We start from the raw sequence: 17,072 nt of genomic DNA on the forward strand, positions 1-17,072 counted from the left end.
TGTGCTTCAGTTCCATTCTTTTAAAAGTGGGTATAATCATAATTCTATCTTGTATTTATGTTTATGTGAGGAATCAAAATGATAATACACTGAAATGACACATAGTAACACTCAATTCATATTGTTAGCTGTTTTTAGTTATTTTTGTATTTTTATCATATTTATCAATAATACTATTACCCCCCATTTTCCAACTGAGACCTAAATGCAATCTACAGTGTTTGGTTTCTCTAAGGTTCACATAGTAGATGGCAAAGCGCAAATTCAAAATTAGATTTTTGGTTTAGAGTCTTGTTTACATCCTAGTCACACTTACTTAATTTGACATAATCATTTTAATCTATGTCTTTAAGGTTATTTTATCAAAAAAAATTCTTACAGATTGCTATAGATGGTTCAGGGGAAAAAAAAGATGAATTGAGATTGGGAGAGGATACTGAGAAAGAGAAAGGAAGAAAGATAGCAAAGAGAAAGAAAGCAAACAACCAAGGCCCAGTGTAATTAGGAGAGGTGGCAGGGCAGCAAACTGAGCAGAGTAGAGAAGACAGTGGTTTGTTAAGGAATCAGAAAGTGATAGTAGCCAATCAAGTATCATTGTAGAGTTCACATGAGACTTTTTTTTTACAGATTAGGTTCGGAGAATTAGGCTGTAATAGGACTCTAAAGTCCTAAATTCAGCATTTTTATCCCCCACTGGGAAGAGAAGCAAAACAAGAACTGCATGATTTTTGTTATTTTATAATTGAAAAGACTGATGTGGATTTGAGTTTGCTGATTTAAAGAAATGATGTGGTAAGTTATTTTAATGTTTTTTTTTATTATGTTAATCCCCATACATTACATCATTAGTTTTAGATGAAGTGTTCCATGATTCATTGCTTGTGCATAACACCCAGTGCTCCATGCAGAATGTGCCCTCCTCAATACCCACCACCAGGCTAACCCATCCTCCCACGCCCCTCCCCTCTAGAACCCTGTTTGTTTTTCAGAGTCCATCGTCTCTCATGGTTCGTCTCCCCCTCCGATTTCCCCCGCTTCATTCTTCCCCTCCCGCTACCTTCTTCTTCTTCTTTTTTTTTTCTTAACATATATTGCATTATTTGTTTCAGAGGTACAGATCTGAGTTTCAACAGTCTTGCACAATTCACAGCGCTTACCAGAGCACATACCCTCCCCAGTGTCTATCACCCAGTCACCCCATCCCTCCCACCCCACCCCCCACTCCAGCAACCCTGTTTGTTTCCTACAGTTAAGAATTCCTCATATCAGTGAGATCATATGATACATGTCTTTCTCTGTTTGACTTATTTCACTCAACATAATACCCTCCAGTTCCATCCACGTCGTTGCAAATGGCAAGATCTCATTCCCTTTGATGGCTGCATAATATTCCATTGTATATATATACCACTTCTTCTTTATCCATTCATCTGTCGATGGACATCTTGGCTCTTTCCACAGTTTGGCTATTGTGGACATTGCTGCTATAAACATCGGGGTGCATGTACCCTTTCGGATCCCTACTTCTGTATCTTTGGGGTAAATACCCAGTAGTGCAATTGCTGGATCATATGGTAGCTCTATTTTCAACTTTTTGAAGAAACTCCATACTGTTTTCCAGAGTGGCTGCACCAGCTTGCATTCCCACCAACAGTGTAGGAGGGTTCCCCTTTCTCCACATCCCCGCCAACATCTGTCAGTTCCTGACTTGTTAATTTTAGCCATTCTGACTGGTGTGAGGTGGTATCTCATTGAGGTTTTCATTTGGATTTCCCTGATGCTGAGCAATGTTGAGCACTTTTTCATGTGTCTGTTGGCCATTTGGATGTCTTCTTTGGAAAAATGTCTGTTCATGTCTTCTGCCCATTTCTTGATTGGATTCTTTGTTCTTTGGGTGTTGAGTTTGATGAGTTCTTTATAGATTTTGGATACTAGCCCTTTATCTGATATGTCATTTGCAAATATCTTCTCCCATTCTGTCGGTTGTCTTTTGGTTTTGTTGACTGTTTCCTTTGCCGTGCAAAAGCTTTTTATCTTGATGAAGTCCCAATAGTTCATTTTTGCCCTTGCTTCCCTTGCCTTTGGCGATGTTTCTAGGAAGAAGTTGCTTCAGCTGAGGTCAAAGAGGTTGCTGCCTGTGTTCTCCTTTAGGATTTTGATGGACTCCTGTCTCACATTGAGGTCTTTCAACCATTTGGAGTCTATTTTTGTGTGTGGTGTAAGGAAATGGTCCAGTTTCATTCTTCTGCATGTGGCTATCCAATTTTCCCAACACCATTTGTTGAAGAGACTGTCTTTGTTCCATTGGACATCATTTCCTGCTTTGTCAAAGATGAATTGACCATAGAGTTGAGGGTCCATTTCTGGGCTCTCTATTCTGTTCCATTCATCTATGTGTCTGTTTTTGTGCCAGTACCATGCTGTCTTGATGATGACAGCTTTGTAATAGAGCTGGAAGTCCGGAATTGTGATGCCGCCGGCTTTGCTTTTCTTTTTCAACATTCCTCTGGCTATGCGGGGTCTTTTCTGGTTCCATACAAATTTTAGGATTATTTGTTCCATTTCTTTGAAAAAAGTGGATGGTATTTTGATGGGGATTGCACTGAATGTGTAGATTGCTCTAGGTAGCATTGACATCTTCACAATATTTGTTCTTCCAATCCATGAGCATGGAACGTTTTTCCATTTCTTTGTGTCTTCCTCAATTTCTTTCATGAGTATTTTTATAGTTTTCTGAGTAAAGATCCTTTGTCTCTTTGGTTAGATTTATTCCTAGGTATCTTATGGTTTTGGGTGCAATTGTAAATGGGATCGACTCCTTAATTTCTCTTTCTTCTGTCTTGTTGTTGGTGTATAGGAATGCCACTGACTTCTGTGCATTGATTTTATATCCTGCCACTTGACTGAATTCCTGTATGAGTTCTAGCAGTTTTGGGGTGGAGTCTTTTGGGTTTTCCACATAAAGTATCCTATCATCTGCAAAGAGTGAGAGTTTGACTTCTTCTTTGCCCATTTGGATGCCTTTGATTTCTTTTTGTTGTCTGATTGCTGTGGCTAGGACTTCCAATACTATGTTGAATAGCAGTGGTGATAGTGGACATCCCTGCCGCGTTCCTGACCTTAGGGGGAAAGCTCTCAGTTTTTCCCCACTGAGAATGATATTCGCTGTAGGTTTTTCATAGATGGCTTTTATGATATTGAGGTATGTACCCTCGATCCCTATACTCTGAAGAGTTTTGATCAAGAAAGGATGCTGTACTTTGTCAAAAGCTTTTTCTGCATCTATTGAGAGGATCATATGATTCTTGTTCTTTCTTTTGTTAATGTATTATATCACATTGATTGATTTGCGGATGTTGAACCAACCTTGCAGCCCAGGGATAAATCCCACTTGGTCATGGTGAATAATCCTTTTAATGTACTGTTGGATCCTATTGGCTAGTATTTTGGTGAGAATTTTTGCATCCATGTTCATCAGGGATATTGGTCTGTAATTCTCCTTTTTGATGGGGTCTTTGTCTGGTTTTGGGATCAAGGTAATGCTGGCCTCATAAAATGAGTTTGGAAGTTTTCCTTCCATTTCTATTTTTTGGAACAGTTTCAGAAGAATAGGTATTAATTCTTCTTTACATGTTTGGTAGAATTGCCCTGGGAAGCCATCTGGCCCTGGGCTTTTGTTTTTTGGGAGATTTTTGATGACTGCTTCAATTTCCTTAGTGGTTATAGGTCTGTTCAGGTTTTCTATTTCATCCTGGTTCAGTTTTGGTAGTTGATACATTTCTTCCAGGTTATCTAATTTGCTGGCATAGAGTTGCTCATAATATGTTCTTATAATTGTTTGTATTTCTTTGGTGTTGGTTGTGATCTCTCCTCTTTCATTCATGATTTTGTTGATTTGGGTCATTTCTCTTTTCTTTTTGATAAGTCTGGCCAGGGGTTTATCAATCTTGTTAATTCTTTCAAAGAACCAGCTCCTAGTTTCGTTGATCTGTTCTACTGTTCTTTTAGTTTCTATTTCATTGATTTCTGCTCTGATCTTTATTATTTCTCTTCTCCTGCTGGGTTTAGGCTTTATTTGCTGTTCTTTCTCCAGCTCCTTTAGGTGTAGGCTTAGGTTGTGTACTTGAGACCTTTCTTGTTTCTTGAGAAAGGCTTGTATTGCTATATACTTTCCTCTTAGGACTGCCTTTGCTGCATCCCAAAGATTTTGAATAGTTGTGTTTTCATTTTCATTGGTTTCCATGTATTTTTTTAATTCTTCTTTAATTTCCTGGTTGACCCATTCATTCTTCAGTAGGATGCTCTTTAGCCTCCATGTATTTGAGTTCTTTCCGACTTTCCTCCTGTGATTGAGTTCTAGTTTCAAAGCATTGTGGTCTGAAAATAGGCAGGGAATGATTCCAATCTTTTGGTACTGGTTGAGACCTGATTTATGACCTAGGATGTGATCGATTCTGGAGAATGTTCCATGGGCACTAGAGAAGAATGTGTATTCCATTGCTTTGGGTGGAATGTTCTGAATATGTCTGTGAAGTCCATTTGGTCCAGTGTGTCATTTAAAGTCTTTATTTCCTTGTTGATCTTTTGCTTAGATGATCTGTCCATTTCAGTGAGGGGGGTGTTAAAGTCCCCCACTATTATTTTATTGTTGTTGATGTGTTTCTTTGCTTTTGTTATTAATTGCCTTATATAATTGGCTGCTCCCATGTTAGGGGCATAGATATTTACAATTGTTAGACCTTCTTGTTGGATAGATCCTTTAAGTAGGATATAATGTCCTTCCTCATCTCTTATTACAGTCTTTGGTTTAAAATCTAATTTGTCTGTTATAAGGATTGCCACCCCAGTTTTCTTTTGGTGTCCATTAGCATGGTAAATGGTTTTCCACCCCCTCACTTTCAATCTGGGGGTGTCTTTGGGTCTAAAATGAGTCTCTTGCAGACAGCATATCGATGGGTCTTGTTTTTTAATCCAGTCTGATAGCCTTTGTCTTTTGATTGGGGCATTGAGCCCATTTACATTCAGGGTAACTATTGAAAGATAGGAATTTAGTGCCGTTGTATTGCCTGTAAGGACTGTTACCATATATTGTCTGTGTTCCTTTCTGGTTTATGTTGCTTTTAGGCTCTCTCTTTGCTTAGAGGACCCCTTTCAAGATTTCCTGTAGGGCTGGTTTTGTGTTTGCAAATTCCTTTAGTTTTTGTTTGTCCTGGAAGCTTTTTATCTCTCCTTCAATTTTCAATGACAGCCTAGCTGGATAGAGTATTCTTGGCTGCATATTTTTCTCATTTAGTGCTCTGAATATATCCTGCCAGTCCTTTCTGGCCTGCCAGGTCTCTGTGGATAGGTCTGTTGCCAATCTAATGTTTCTGCCATTGTAGGTTACATATCTCTTCTCCCGAGCTGCTTTCAGGATTTTCTCTTTGTCTATGAGACTTGTAAGTTTTACTATTAGATGTCGGGGTGTTGACCTATTTTTATTGATTTTGAGAGGGGTTCTCTGTGCTTCCTGGATTTTCCTGCCTGTTTCCTTCCCCAAATTAGGGAAGTTCTCTGCTATAATTTGCTCCATTATACCTTCTGCCCCTCTCTCTCTTTCTTCTTCTTCTGGGATCCCAATTATTGTAATGTTGTTTCGTCTTATGGTATCACTTATCTCTCGAATTCTGCCCTCGTGATCCAGTAGTTGTTTATCTCTCTTTTTCTCAGCTTCTTTATTTTCCATCATTTGGTCTTCTATATTACTGATTCTCTCTTCTGCCTCATTTATCCTAGCAGTTAGCGCCCCCATTTTTGATTGCACCTCATTAATAGCCTTTTTGATTTCTACTTGGTTAGATTTTAGCTCTTTTACTTCTCCAGAAAGCGTTTCTCTAATAACTTCCATATTTTTTTCAAGCCCAGCTAGTATGTTTAAAGTGATGATTCTGAACTCTAGATCTGACATCGTATTAATGTCCGTATTGAGTAGGTCCCTGGCAGTCGGTACTCCTCTTGTTCTTTTTGTTGAGGTGATTTTTTCCATCTTGTCATTTTGTGCAGAGGAGAATAGATTAATGAGAGAACAAAATGCTAGCAGAGTAACAACGTCCCCAGAAAATATACTCTAAACAAATCAGAAAAGACCTGAAGCAGTGGGAAAAGAAAGGGAAAGAGAGAAAAAAGAGAAAGAAAAAAAAAGAAAAAGAAAAAGATAAAGATAAAAACAAAAACAAACAAAACAAAACAACAACAACAACAAAAAAAAACAGAATGTGATCAAATATGATCAGGCTGGTATATAGATCAGTGTCACACACTAGATTTGGGGTGTATTTTGGTCTTTTAGAAAAAAGTGCCTCCCAAATTTTTAAAGAAAGAAAACTTATATATGTACAAAAATAAGGGTTGATATGATGAAGGGATGGAATATGACTGTAAAGATGAAAATTATGAAAAATTTTATAAAAGGAATTGATAAGAAGTTGTTTGAAAAAAAGAAAGAAGAGGATTTAAAAAAAGAAAAAAGAAAAAAAAAAGGGAGAGGATGTGATCAGGCAGGGGAATAGAAAACACCATATACTAGAGATTTAGGGTATATTTTAATCTGTTAGAAGAAACTATCTCAAAATTTTAAAGAGAGAACAACTTATATATATAAGCCAAAAATACGGGTAACTACTATGAAGGGATAGAATATGACTCTAAAAATGAAAAATAAAAATGTTTTTTTTAAAAAAAGGAATTGATAAGATTTTGGTTGAAAAAGGGAAAAAGAAAAATTCAAAAAGAAAAAAAAAAAGACAGTTAAAAAAAAATTAACTTTGAAAGACTAAAGAATCATGGTAAAAAAGCCATGAATTCTCTGTGCTTTATTCCCCTAGCGCTGGAGTTCTGCCGTTCTCATTGATCGGTAAACTTGGTCTTGGCTGGCTGTTCTCGCTGATCTTCTAGGGAGGGGCCTGTTGCCGTGGTTTCCAAAAGTCTTTGCCGGAGGCGGAATTGCCCCGCCCTTGCCCCCTCCCGGCTAAGTAATCTGCTCGGGTTTGCTCTCCGCAGCTTTTGTTCCCTGCGAGCTTTCCGTACAGCTTTGGAGGCGGAGAGTGAAAATGGCGGCCTCCCAATCTCCGCCCCGGAGGAGCCGAGAACTCGGGGCCCCGCTCCTCAGTGAGCCACCAGAGAAAAGCCGTCAGTCACTCCCATCTCCCCGGTCTCCGGCCGCACTCCGTGCTCACCCGGCCTGTGACCGCGTGTTTCTATCTCCGGCGCCCGACCCGGGTGGAGTCTCCAAACCCAGCAGATCCCTGTGGTGCACTCCCGCGCGGCTCCTCCTGGGGGAGGAAGGTGAGTCTCCCCGGATCTGCCACTTGTTGGGTCCCTGCTGGAGGAGCAGTGGCCCGACTGTGCTGCGGATCACGGTTTATGGCAACCCCGAGCTGAGAACCCGCGCCTGGGCTCCGCCTCTGCAGCCGGCTTCCCTGCTCCGTTACCTGGGAGCTCTGCCACACTCAGGCACCCCCGGTCTTTCTGTGACCCCGAGGGTCCTCAGACCACACTGTCCCAGAGGGTTCCACCCCCCGCTTAGCCACCAGAGTGACGTCCCTCGGTGGAGCTGACTTCTAAATGTTCCGATTTTGTGCTCCGCGGCTCTATCACTTGCCAGAAGCGGCCGACGGAGGCCCCTCCCCCGCCGTCTATCCTCCCGAATATCGCCTCAGATTCACTTCTCCACACGTCCTACCTTCCAGAAAGTGGTCGCTTTTCTGTTCAGAGAGTTGTTGCTGTTCCTTTCTTCGATCTCCTGTTGGGTTTGTAGGTGTTCAGAATGGTTTGATCCCTATCCAGCTGAATTCCTGAGAGGAGACGAAATCCAGGTCTCCTACTCCTCCGCCATCTTGCTCCGCCCCCCTCTATTTTAATGTTTTATGAGTATCATGTAGTCCTTCCCCCCCACTTTTTGTCTTGAAATAAATGGTTTCTGTCATATGATTTGATATTATTCAGAGTTTCACAATCTATTCTAGGTTTGTTGACAACTCAAGTTTCAGTTTCCAGTGGCACAAAATGTACTATTTGTGCTCTTTGTGTTTGAAGTATGTCTGAGCTGTAGCTCAAAATGTTTCTCTCATTTAAGAAATCTGGTAGGCAAACTTGATTATATTTGCCTCTTTTCTCTAACCTTCACATGTGATTTATTATCTTGAGCTCAGGTTCATTTTCCTGTTTTTCTTTTCTTTTCTTTTCTTTTTTTTGTGGGGATAGAGAGCTTGTGGGAGACAGTTTTGAGAAATTTGTACATGATTCAATGTAAAATTTAGAGGAATTATCACTTTTTTCAGTAAGACAAACCACTAACTTGACCAAATACTGTAGTAATAATACTACCTGAAGCTCTAGAATATTGAAAACTATGAAAATAGAGAGAAAAAAAAAAAACACTTGGAGATAAATAAAAATGACAAAATAAGTATAGATGTGACATTTAAGGTATTTCCATTGAAATGCTTAATGGTACTTTAATTAAAAAACTTGTTAAAAGATATTTAACTATGAGGTATCTAGGCTAATAACTACAAATGATAAGAGTAGATGACTTGTCTCTTCTTGGTTAATGTTAATTTATTTACATGTTAAGAAATACACTACTATCTGCCTGAGATGTGAGGCTGCTTAGGATAGGGGGAAAGAACATTGTCATAGCTAATACTTATATAGGTAACTGGCATTTATATAAGTAGGAAGAAAGCTATAGAAATAGATACTAGTTTTTTTTACTACTACTTTTTGCCTAGCATTTTAATAGAGCTCCTTTATTCTATTTATGACATGGTATGATTTCAGTAGCATTTAAGCTGAATCACTAAATTTATGGTATTTCATGTATTAAGAGAAATCCTGAATTTATTCTAGAGCCTTTCCCCTATGATGTCATTTATATTGTGGACATTAAATAAATAACAAATATCTCAATACTGATTGAGGAAAAAAATACTTGAGAACATCAGAAACTAGCAAACTTATGGAGAAGTCTAAGTTAATAGTATTTTTTTCTTCTTAACATTGTATATGTTTTATTGGCACTTCAAATATAAATACTTCTTAAGGAGGATTGCTTTTTACCAAATGTCCTAGTTCATATTTTTAATGAACTCCCAATACAACTCATTTGACATATTGTAGTAGCCCTTAAAGCTTTAAAATAGAAGGAAATTTCCTCTTTGTAAGACAATCCGAGCAATAGGAGATGTGGGCAATAGATCACTGATATTAGTATTAATAACTGTGAATATCTTCTCTGAGGAGAACAATTTTAGGAAATCCATAATGGAAAGTAGACATAACAACTATTTCAAGTTCTTATTTTTTGTTTCGTTATTTTTTAAAAAAATACTTATTTATTTGAGAGAAAGAGAGCTCGAGCCAGAGGGAGGGACTGAGGGAGAGGAAGAAGCAGGCTCCCCACTGAACAGAGAGCCTGATGACCTGAGCCGAAGGCAGATGCTTAACTGAGCCACCCAGGTGCCCCTTTTTTGTTTTGTTATTGATATCAAAGATGTCAAGGATTTGTTTGCAGATTTTACTTCACAAGATATAAATATGCTTTAGGTTTTTTTTTGTTTGTTTGTTTTTTTAAGGATTTTATTTATTTATTTGACAGAGGGAAAGAGTAGTGAGTACAGGCAAGGAGAGCAGCAGGCAGAGGGAGAGGGAGAAGCATTCTCCCCGCTGATCAGGGATCCCGATGTGGGACTTGATCCCAGGACCCTGAGATCATGACCTGAGCTGAAGGCAGAAGCTTAACCGACTGAGCCACCCAGGTGCCCTGCTTTAGTTGTTTTAATGCCTCTCCTATGGAGTTTATATCTCTTTAGATTGATTGAGATGAAAATTAAGATTAAATGAGAAAATCTATGACAATGACTGACCCTTGATAGAAGATGATTGTATAATTGTATACATCCACCTATGCTGTGATGTTAGTAAAATTTCTCAGCTTATGTCTGCAAGTTATCTGTTATTTTAATAACATCCTAAAATACATGTGAAACACTATTAAAAACATTTCAGAGTTAATTGATGAGGCACTGATGAGAAGTTATTTCAAAATCAACATGTGATCTCCTAGAAGCTCTGAAGAGGTTAAAACAAAAAGAGAGGAAAAGAAAAAAAAAGTGTGGAAAAAAGAGCAGATGGAAAACATTGCTAGTTCCTTCTTATCACTATCTATTCCTGTGTGTGAGGGGGAGTAGAAAGTATTATTAGAATTTGGAAAGAGTGGAATGGAAAGAGGGAATGTCCAAGTGACTATAAGTGGAAGTGGAAAGAGAGCATAAGTTTAGAGCAGTTTGAATAGTACCAGCAATAAAAATAAAACAGTAATAACAACATTACAGAGACCAAATATATTGGGTTTTTAATGTATCATGCACTGGGGTAACAGCTTTATTGGTGTTAATTCACTCAATCATAATGACAACTTTATGAGGTACATAGTACTTTCTCTAGTTCATAAACTTAAAAGAGATTATTTAAAAAAAAAATTATTTTCCAGGGCCACACAGATAATAAATGACAAGATCAGGATTTGGACTGTAGTTTATCTAACTCCTAAGGTCATTTTCTTAACATTTGGAAGCTTAAGTACGAAGTTCAAACCATGCTCTTATCTAGTTCTCAACTCTTTATCACCATCAGCCTTATATCAACCACTGTCTAGTCAGTCTTCTCTCTTTTTTCTCATTCGAATATTCATCTACATCCAGTTAGTCTCTTGTCCTCCTTGAAAATTTTCCTTCCTATTTGTTTTTGAAAACATTTCTCTGGTGCCTGGGTGGCTCAGTCAGTTAAGCATCTGCCTTGGGCTCAAGTCATGATCCCAAGGTCCTGGGATTGAGCCCGGTGTCAGGCTCCCTGCTCAGTGGGGAGTCTGCTTTTCCCTCTGCCCCTTCCTCCTGCTCCTGTGCATGCTTTCTCTCTCTCTCTGGCTTTCTCTCTCTCTCCCGCTCTCTGCCTGAAATAAATAAAATCTTTTTTAAAAAAAGAGGTCAAAGGAAACTGGGGAAATTAATGTTAATAAATTTTATGTAGCCTAATGCATCACAAAATATTATTTCAACATAAATGCCATAAAATTAATTTTTACATTAATTTTTAATACTAATTCTTCACAATTTGGAGTATATTTTACACTTACAGCACATCTATGTTCAGACTAATATTTCAGGATCTCATTCACCAGATACTGCCTGTGGCTACCATATTGGACATTACATCTCTAGAACTCTATGATGAATATTGGTAAATACAGAGAATGTTGGTTTGTCGTAGGATCTATTATCAAATCACTGGCTCTATTTACCATATGAGCCTGGACAATTTATTCGGTTTGTTCCTTCACGTGTACAAAGGTTTTACAAAGATTAGATTGTATCACATAATTTCTGAGAGTGTTTGTTTACTTTGAAAAATCATTGAGGACATAACCCAAGTTACACCAATGTCTTGTACAGTGCCTGGAATTTGGAGTCTTTTTTTTTTTAAGACTTTATTTATTTTGACAGAGAGAGAGAGAGGACAAGCAGGTGGAGGGGCAAAGGTAGAGGGAGAAGCCGGCTCCCTGCTGAGGAAGGAGCCCAATGTGGGACTCGATCCCAGGACCCTGGAATCATGACAAAGGCAGACACTTAACCGACTGAGCCACCCAGGTATCCCTGGAATTTAGAGTCTTATGTTACAACAATTTATTGATCACATAAGCCATTATGCTTTTTGTTTTGCTAGTTTCTAAGAATATTAGATAGGAAGTCTACTTTTAAGAAGTTTGGTAACAGGGCGCCTGGGTGGCTCAGTTGGTTAAGCAACTGCCTTCGGCTCAGGTCATGATCCTGGAGTCCCAGGATCGAGTCCCGCATCGGGCTCCCTCCTCAGCGAGGAGCCTGCTTCTCCCTCTGACCCTCCGCACTCTCATGTACTCTCTCTCATTCTCGCTCTCTCAAATAAATAAATAAATCTTTAAAAAAAAAAAAAGTTTGGTAACAGAATGATGAACATGTAAATCCTTAGTTATTTATAATATATTTACAATATAAATCAAATACAGCTTAATGTCATATAAGTTAAAAAGCTCTCATACAGAGGAATTAGTAACTATGCCTGGGAATATCAGGATAAGCTTCAAAAGATGTTGCTTAACTGCATCTGGAAGGAAGAATAGTTACTCAGTACACAAGGATGTTGGACAGTGATTCTAGAAAGAAGGAAAATACTTGGAAAATCATGGAGCAATGAAATTGCTTGTGAAATATGAGGGAATTTTAGTTTGGTAATGGATAAGTGTTAGGGCCTGTACGTTTGTATCTCCTTTCCCCCAAAATTTACATGTTGAAACCCTAACTCCCAGTGCAATGGTATAAGGCTGTGGGGTCTTTGAGAAGTAATTGGGTTTAGATGAAGTCATGAGAGTGGAGCCCCATGATGGGATCAGTTTCCTTATAAGAAGAGAAAGAGACTGGAGCTCTCTGTTCTCCACCATATAAAGATACAGAAGAAAATAGCTACCTGTGAACCTGGAAGGGGGCTCTCACCAGACACTGGAACTGCCGACATTTTGATTTCAGGCTTCCCAGCCTCCAGATATATGACAAATAAATATTTGTTGTTTAAGCCATCCAGTCTATGATGATCTTGTTTTAACAACTTGAACTGGCTAAGAAAGTAGGACAAATTTTGTTTACATGGTGGGTTAGAAGGACCAAAGGAGAGCATTAGGATTGATAGAGGAATAGTTAAGGACCAAAGTGTTCTACATAACCCTTCCCTAAAACAGGTACTTCCTTGTTTTTCCTCATCTTAATGAATGATATCGCCAAATACCTTTCTGTAATTTTTCTCTGTCCCTCATTCTTCAGCTCTAATCTATCCATAAACCTTTTGCCTTTCTGTCTCTGAAACATATCCTGTCAGTGCCCTTAGTCTGAGCCACTCACCTCTTTCCTAGACCGCCAAAAAAGTCTAACTGATCTCCTTACCTCTACTGTTGTCTTGACATAATCCAATCTCTTCATGGCAGCAAGAGTGATTTCCTTTTAAAGTATACCAAAGTTTCTTAGCTCTGCTTTTTACAGACTCAAAGGCTCTGTCATTATATTCTACAAGGTCCTACATGATCTGGCCTAATAGACTTCATATCATTTTACCCTTCCCATTTTACCCTTCATTTTATTACACATTGTTTAGCTACACTGTTGTTTTGTTTTGTTTTGATTTTTAATTTTTTTTTAATGTCACTTGGGTTTTTTCTTTCCGTGGGCTTTTTCTGTTGTACTTTCCTCTAGATTGCTCTTTCTCTCATCTTCAAATGACTGGCTCCTTCTAATCCTTCAAATCCTAGCTGAAAATCATTTCCACAGAGAAATCCTCCTGACTATCCAGTTTAAAATACCTTGATGACAAAGTCACTTTCTATTTTATTATGTTAATTCATACTAGTTCTTATTGATATCTTCAATTGTTTTATTATTATTATATTATTATTTACTCATATATTTCCTTTTTTCTTTCTTTTTCTTTTACCAAATTTTTATATAAATTTTAGTTAACATATAGTGCAATATTGGCTTCATGAGTAGAATTAAGGGGTTTGTCACTTACATACAGCACCCAGTGCTCATCATAAAAAGTGCGCTCCCTTATACCCATCATCCATCTAGCACATCCCACACCCACCTCCCTCCCTCCACCCTCACTTTGTTCTCTATTGTTAAGAGTCTTTTATAGTTTGTTTCCCTCTCTGCTCTTCCCCCCGATATGTTCATCTGTTTTATTTCTTTTTCAAAAATTTATTATTTTTTTATTTTTAAGGATTTTTATTTATTTGAGAGAGTGCAGAGCGAGAGAGCATGAACGGAAGTGAGTGGCAGAGGGAGAGGAACAAGCAGACTCCCCACTGAGCAGGGAACCCCCCCCCAATGTGAGACTCGATCCCCGGCCTGGGATCATGACCTGGACTGAAGGCAGACGCTTAACCGACTGAGTCACCCAGGCACCCCATCTGTTTTATTTCTTAAATTCCAAATATGAGTGAAATCATATGATATTTGTCTTTCTCTGACTGACTTACTTTGCTTAGCGTAATAAACTCTAGGTCCATCCATGTTGTTGCAAGTGGCAAGATTTCATTTTTTAAAATTTTAAATTCAAGTTAGTTAACATATACTGTAGTATTGGTTTCAGGATTAGAATTTAGTGATTCATCACTTACATATAACACCCAGTGCTCATCCTAACAAGTGTTCTCTTTAATACCCATCAACCATTTAGCCCATCCCCCACCCAATTCCCCTCCAGCGACTCTCAGTTTGTTCTATTACCTATACAGTCCCTTATGGTTTGCCTCCCTTTCTGTTTTTATCTTATTTTATTTTTCCTTTTTTAAATTATGTTCAGTTAGCCAACATATAGTACATCATTAGTTTTTGATGTAGTGTTCAACGATTCATTAGTTGTGTATAACACCCAGTGCTCATCACAACATGTGCCCTCCTTAATACCCATCACCCGGTTACCCCATTACCCCACTCCCCTCCCCTCTGTAACCCTAAGTTTGTTTCCCAGAGTCTGGAGTCTCTCATGGTTTGTCTCCCTCTCTAATTTTTTCCATTCAGTTTTCCCTCCCTTCCCCTATGGTCCTCTGCACTATTCCTCATGTTCCACAAAGGAGTGAATCCATATGATAATTGTCTTTCTCTGCTTGACTTATTTCACTTAACATAATACATTCTAGTTCCATCCACATTGTTGAAAATGGCAAGATTTCATTCTTTTTTATGGCTAATATTCCATTATAAATAAATAAATAAATAAATAAATACACACACACACACACACACACACACACATATATGTATACACACACTACTTCTTTATCCATTCATCAGTTGATGGACATTTGGGCTTTTCCCATAGTTTGGCTATTGTTGATAATGCTATCAACATAGGGGTTCATGTACCCCTTTGAATCTGTATTTTTTATCCTTTGGGTAAATACCTAGTAGTGCAATTGCTGGATCATAAGGTAGTTCTTTTTTTAACTTTTTGAGGAATTCCATACTGTTTTCCCATAGTAGTTGCACCTGTTTTTTTTTTTTTATTATGTTATGTTAACCATCATATATTATTACATCATTAGTTTTTGATGTAGTGTTCCATGATTCATTGTTTGCGTATAATACCCAGTGCTCCTATTTTTATTCCCACCAACAGTGTAAGAGGGTTCCCCTTTCTCCACCTCTTTGCCAACACCTGTTGTTTCTTGTGTTGTTAATTTTAGCCATTCTGACAGGTGTGAGGTAATATATCGCTCATTATAGTTTCGATTTGTATTTCCCCGATGGTGAGTGATGTTGGGCATTCATATGTTTTCTTCACAGTAGAATGCAAGTTCTTTGAGAATAAGAATCCTGTCTTATTCATCACTATATCTTGAGTATCATCCACATGCTTAAGCAAAAAGCAGTATTCAGTTAATGCTTGTTGGATTAATGGATTAAGTTTTCCCCACCTGTACTATTGTCTCTTATAGGTTTTTACTTACATTAAGGAGGAAATGGGATTGAATTCATGACTGTAGTGTCCTATCAGGTATAAGAGATATTTAGCTAAAAGGAGAAAAAAACCAAACATTCTACTGCTATAGCCATTGCATTAAGCACCTGGTTTGATGGATGTGGGGAAAGGTCTGTTTCCTCAATTCATGGGCATTCACCTTCCAAATAATTTCTTAACTCTTAATGCAGAAATTTAAATAACTAAAAATTAGGGTTGGTGGTGTAAAAACAGAACTGAATTGAATATCCTATTTCTTTTTGAAATTGAAACACTATAATGTTTGCAAATAGATAGTTAAGGCAATGTTCTGACTCTAAGTTCAGTTGGCTTTCATTGTGATTTTCCTTCTGTTAGTGAAGGACTTCAGAAATAAAACCTAATCCTAATTAAATAATACATGATTAAGGATTCTTTACATATAAACTGCCAGATGTTTAAAAAGGTTAATATTCCCTCAATAAGGAAAACATTAAGTTCTAAAAGGTCATTTAGATTGTTTGCCTGGCAGGTTGTTTTAGATATTCTTCACCTGTTAATATTATTATTGATAATCATTTTCTGATTATGAATAAACACTTTATGCTCTATGTATTTATTCATGTTAACATTTACTTAGTAAAATATGTTTCTTACAGGAATAAATAGTTGCTAGAAAGAATGCTGGCAACTTAAAAGCAAAATGAAGTTCTTTCTATTGCTTTCAATCATTGGGTTCTGCTGGGCTCAGTATGCCCCAAACACCAAATCTGGACGGACATCTATTGTCCATCTGTTTGAGTGGCGCTGGAATGACATTGCTCTTGAATGTGAGCAATACCTAGCTCCAAAAGGATTTGGAGGGGTTCAGGTGGGTATTGTTCATAGTATAAATTGCAGTTTTCTATGCTTATAGTAAATGGTATTATGATCTGTATCTGTGAAGCTGGAACATTTTACTGAGGAAGAAAAAAGTTTAGTATTGTTGGCAACTTTATGTTTTGTTTCTGATATAATCTTTCTTCAGCAGGACATTTCCAATATACTGTTAATATTTTCATGTGGTTGTTAAAAATGTAACTATATATGCAAAGATTCAGAAATTATTTTAGATTATTGATTAGTTTTGAGAGTATCCAATGATATAAAGTAACCCATAATTTGATACTTATTATGATTTTTTATTTATAGATCTCTCCACCCAATGAAAATGTTGTGATTCATAACCCTTCAAGACCTTGGTGGGAAAGATACCAACCAGTTAGCTACAAGATATGCACAAGATCAGGAAATGAAGATGAATTCAAAGACATGGTGACTAGATGTAACAACGTTGGTGTAAGTGAATTAAAGTTTCCTTTAAAAAATATTTAGAAAAATAATTTCTCTCTCCTCTCTCCTGTTCCTTTTGAGCAGAAATTTTTCCATATTTATTTTTTATTTTACTTTACATTTAAGCTATAGCTAAAACTTAATTATTACCTTATGTTCAGCTTTTGTAAATTTTTGTA

At 37.7% G+C, this 17,072-nt stretch overlaps 1 protein-coding gene across 1 annotated transcript in view; it reads left to right on the forward strand.

The window, feature by feature from the left end:
* Nucleotides 1–627: 627 nt before the first annotated feature.
* The window catches only part of LOC110580499 (pancreatic alpha-amylase), a 29,360-nt gene continuing 12,915 nt past the window's right edge, over nt 628–17,072 (forward strand). Inside the window, exons 1-3 of the mRNA XM_021690215.1 lie at nt 628–792; nt 16,221–16,432; nt 16,753–16,899. Coding sequence (XP_021545890.1) covers nt 16,265–16,432; nt 16,753–16,899 — 315 coding nt within the window. The 5' untranslated portion in view covers nt 628–792; nt 16,221–16,264. The remainder of the gene's footprint in view (nt 793–16,220; nt 16,433–16,752; nt 16,900–17,072) is intronic.

This window comes from Neomonachus schauinslandi, chromosome 4, assembly GCF_002201575.2.
Source record: "Neomonachus schauinslandi chromosome 4, ASM220157v2, whole genome shotgun sequence".
NCBI classification, from domain to species: domain Eukaryota; kingdom Metazoa; phylum Chordata; class Mammalia; order Carnivora; family Phocidae; genus Neomonachus; species Neomonachus schauinslandi.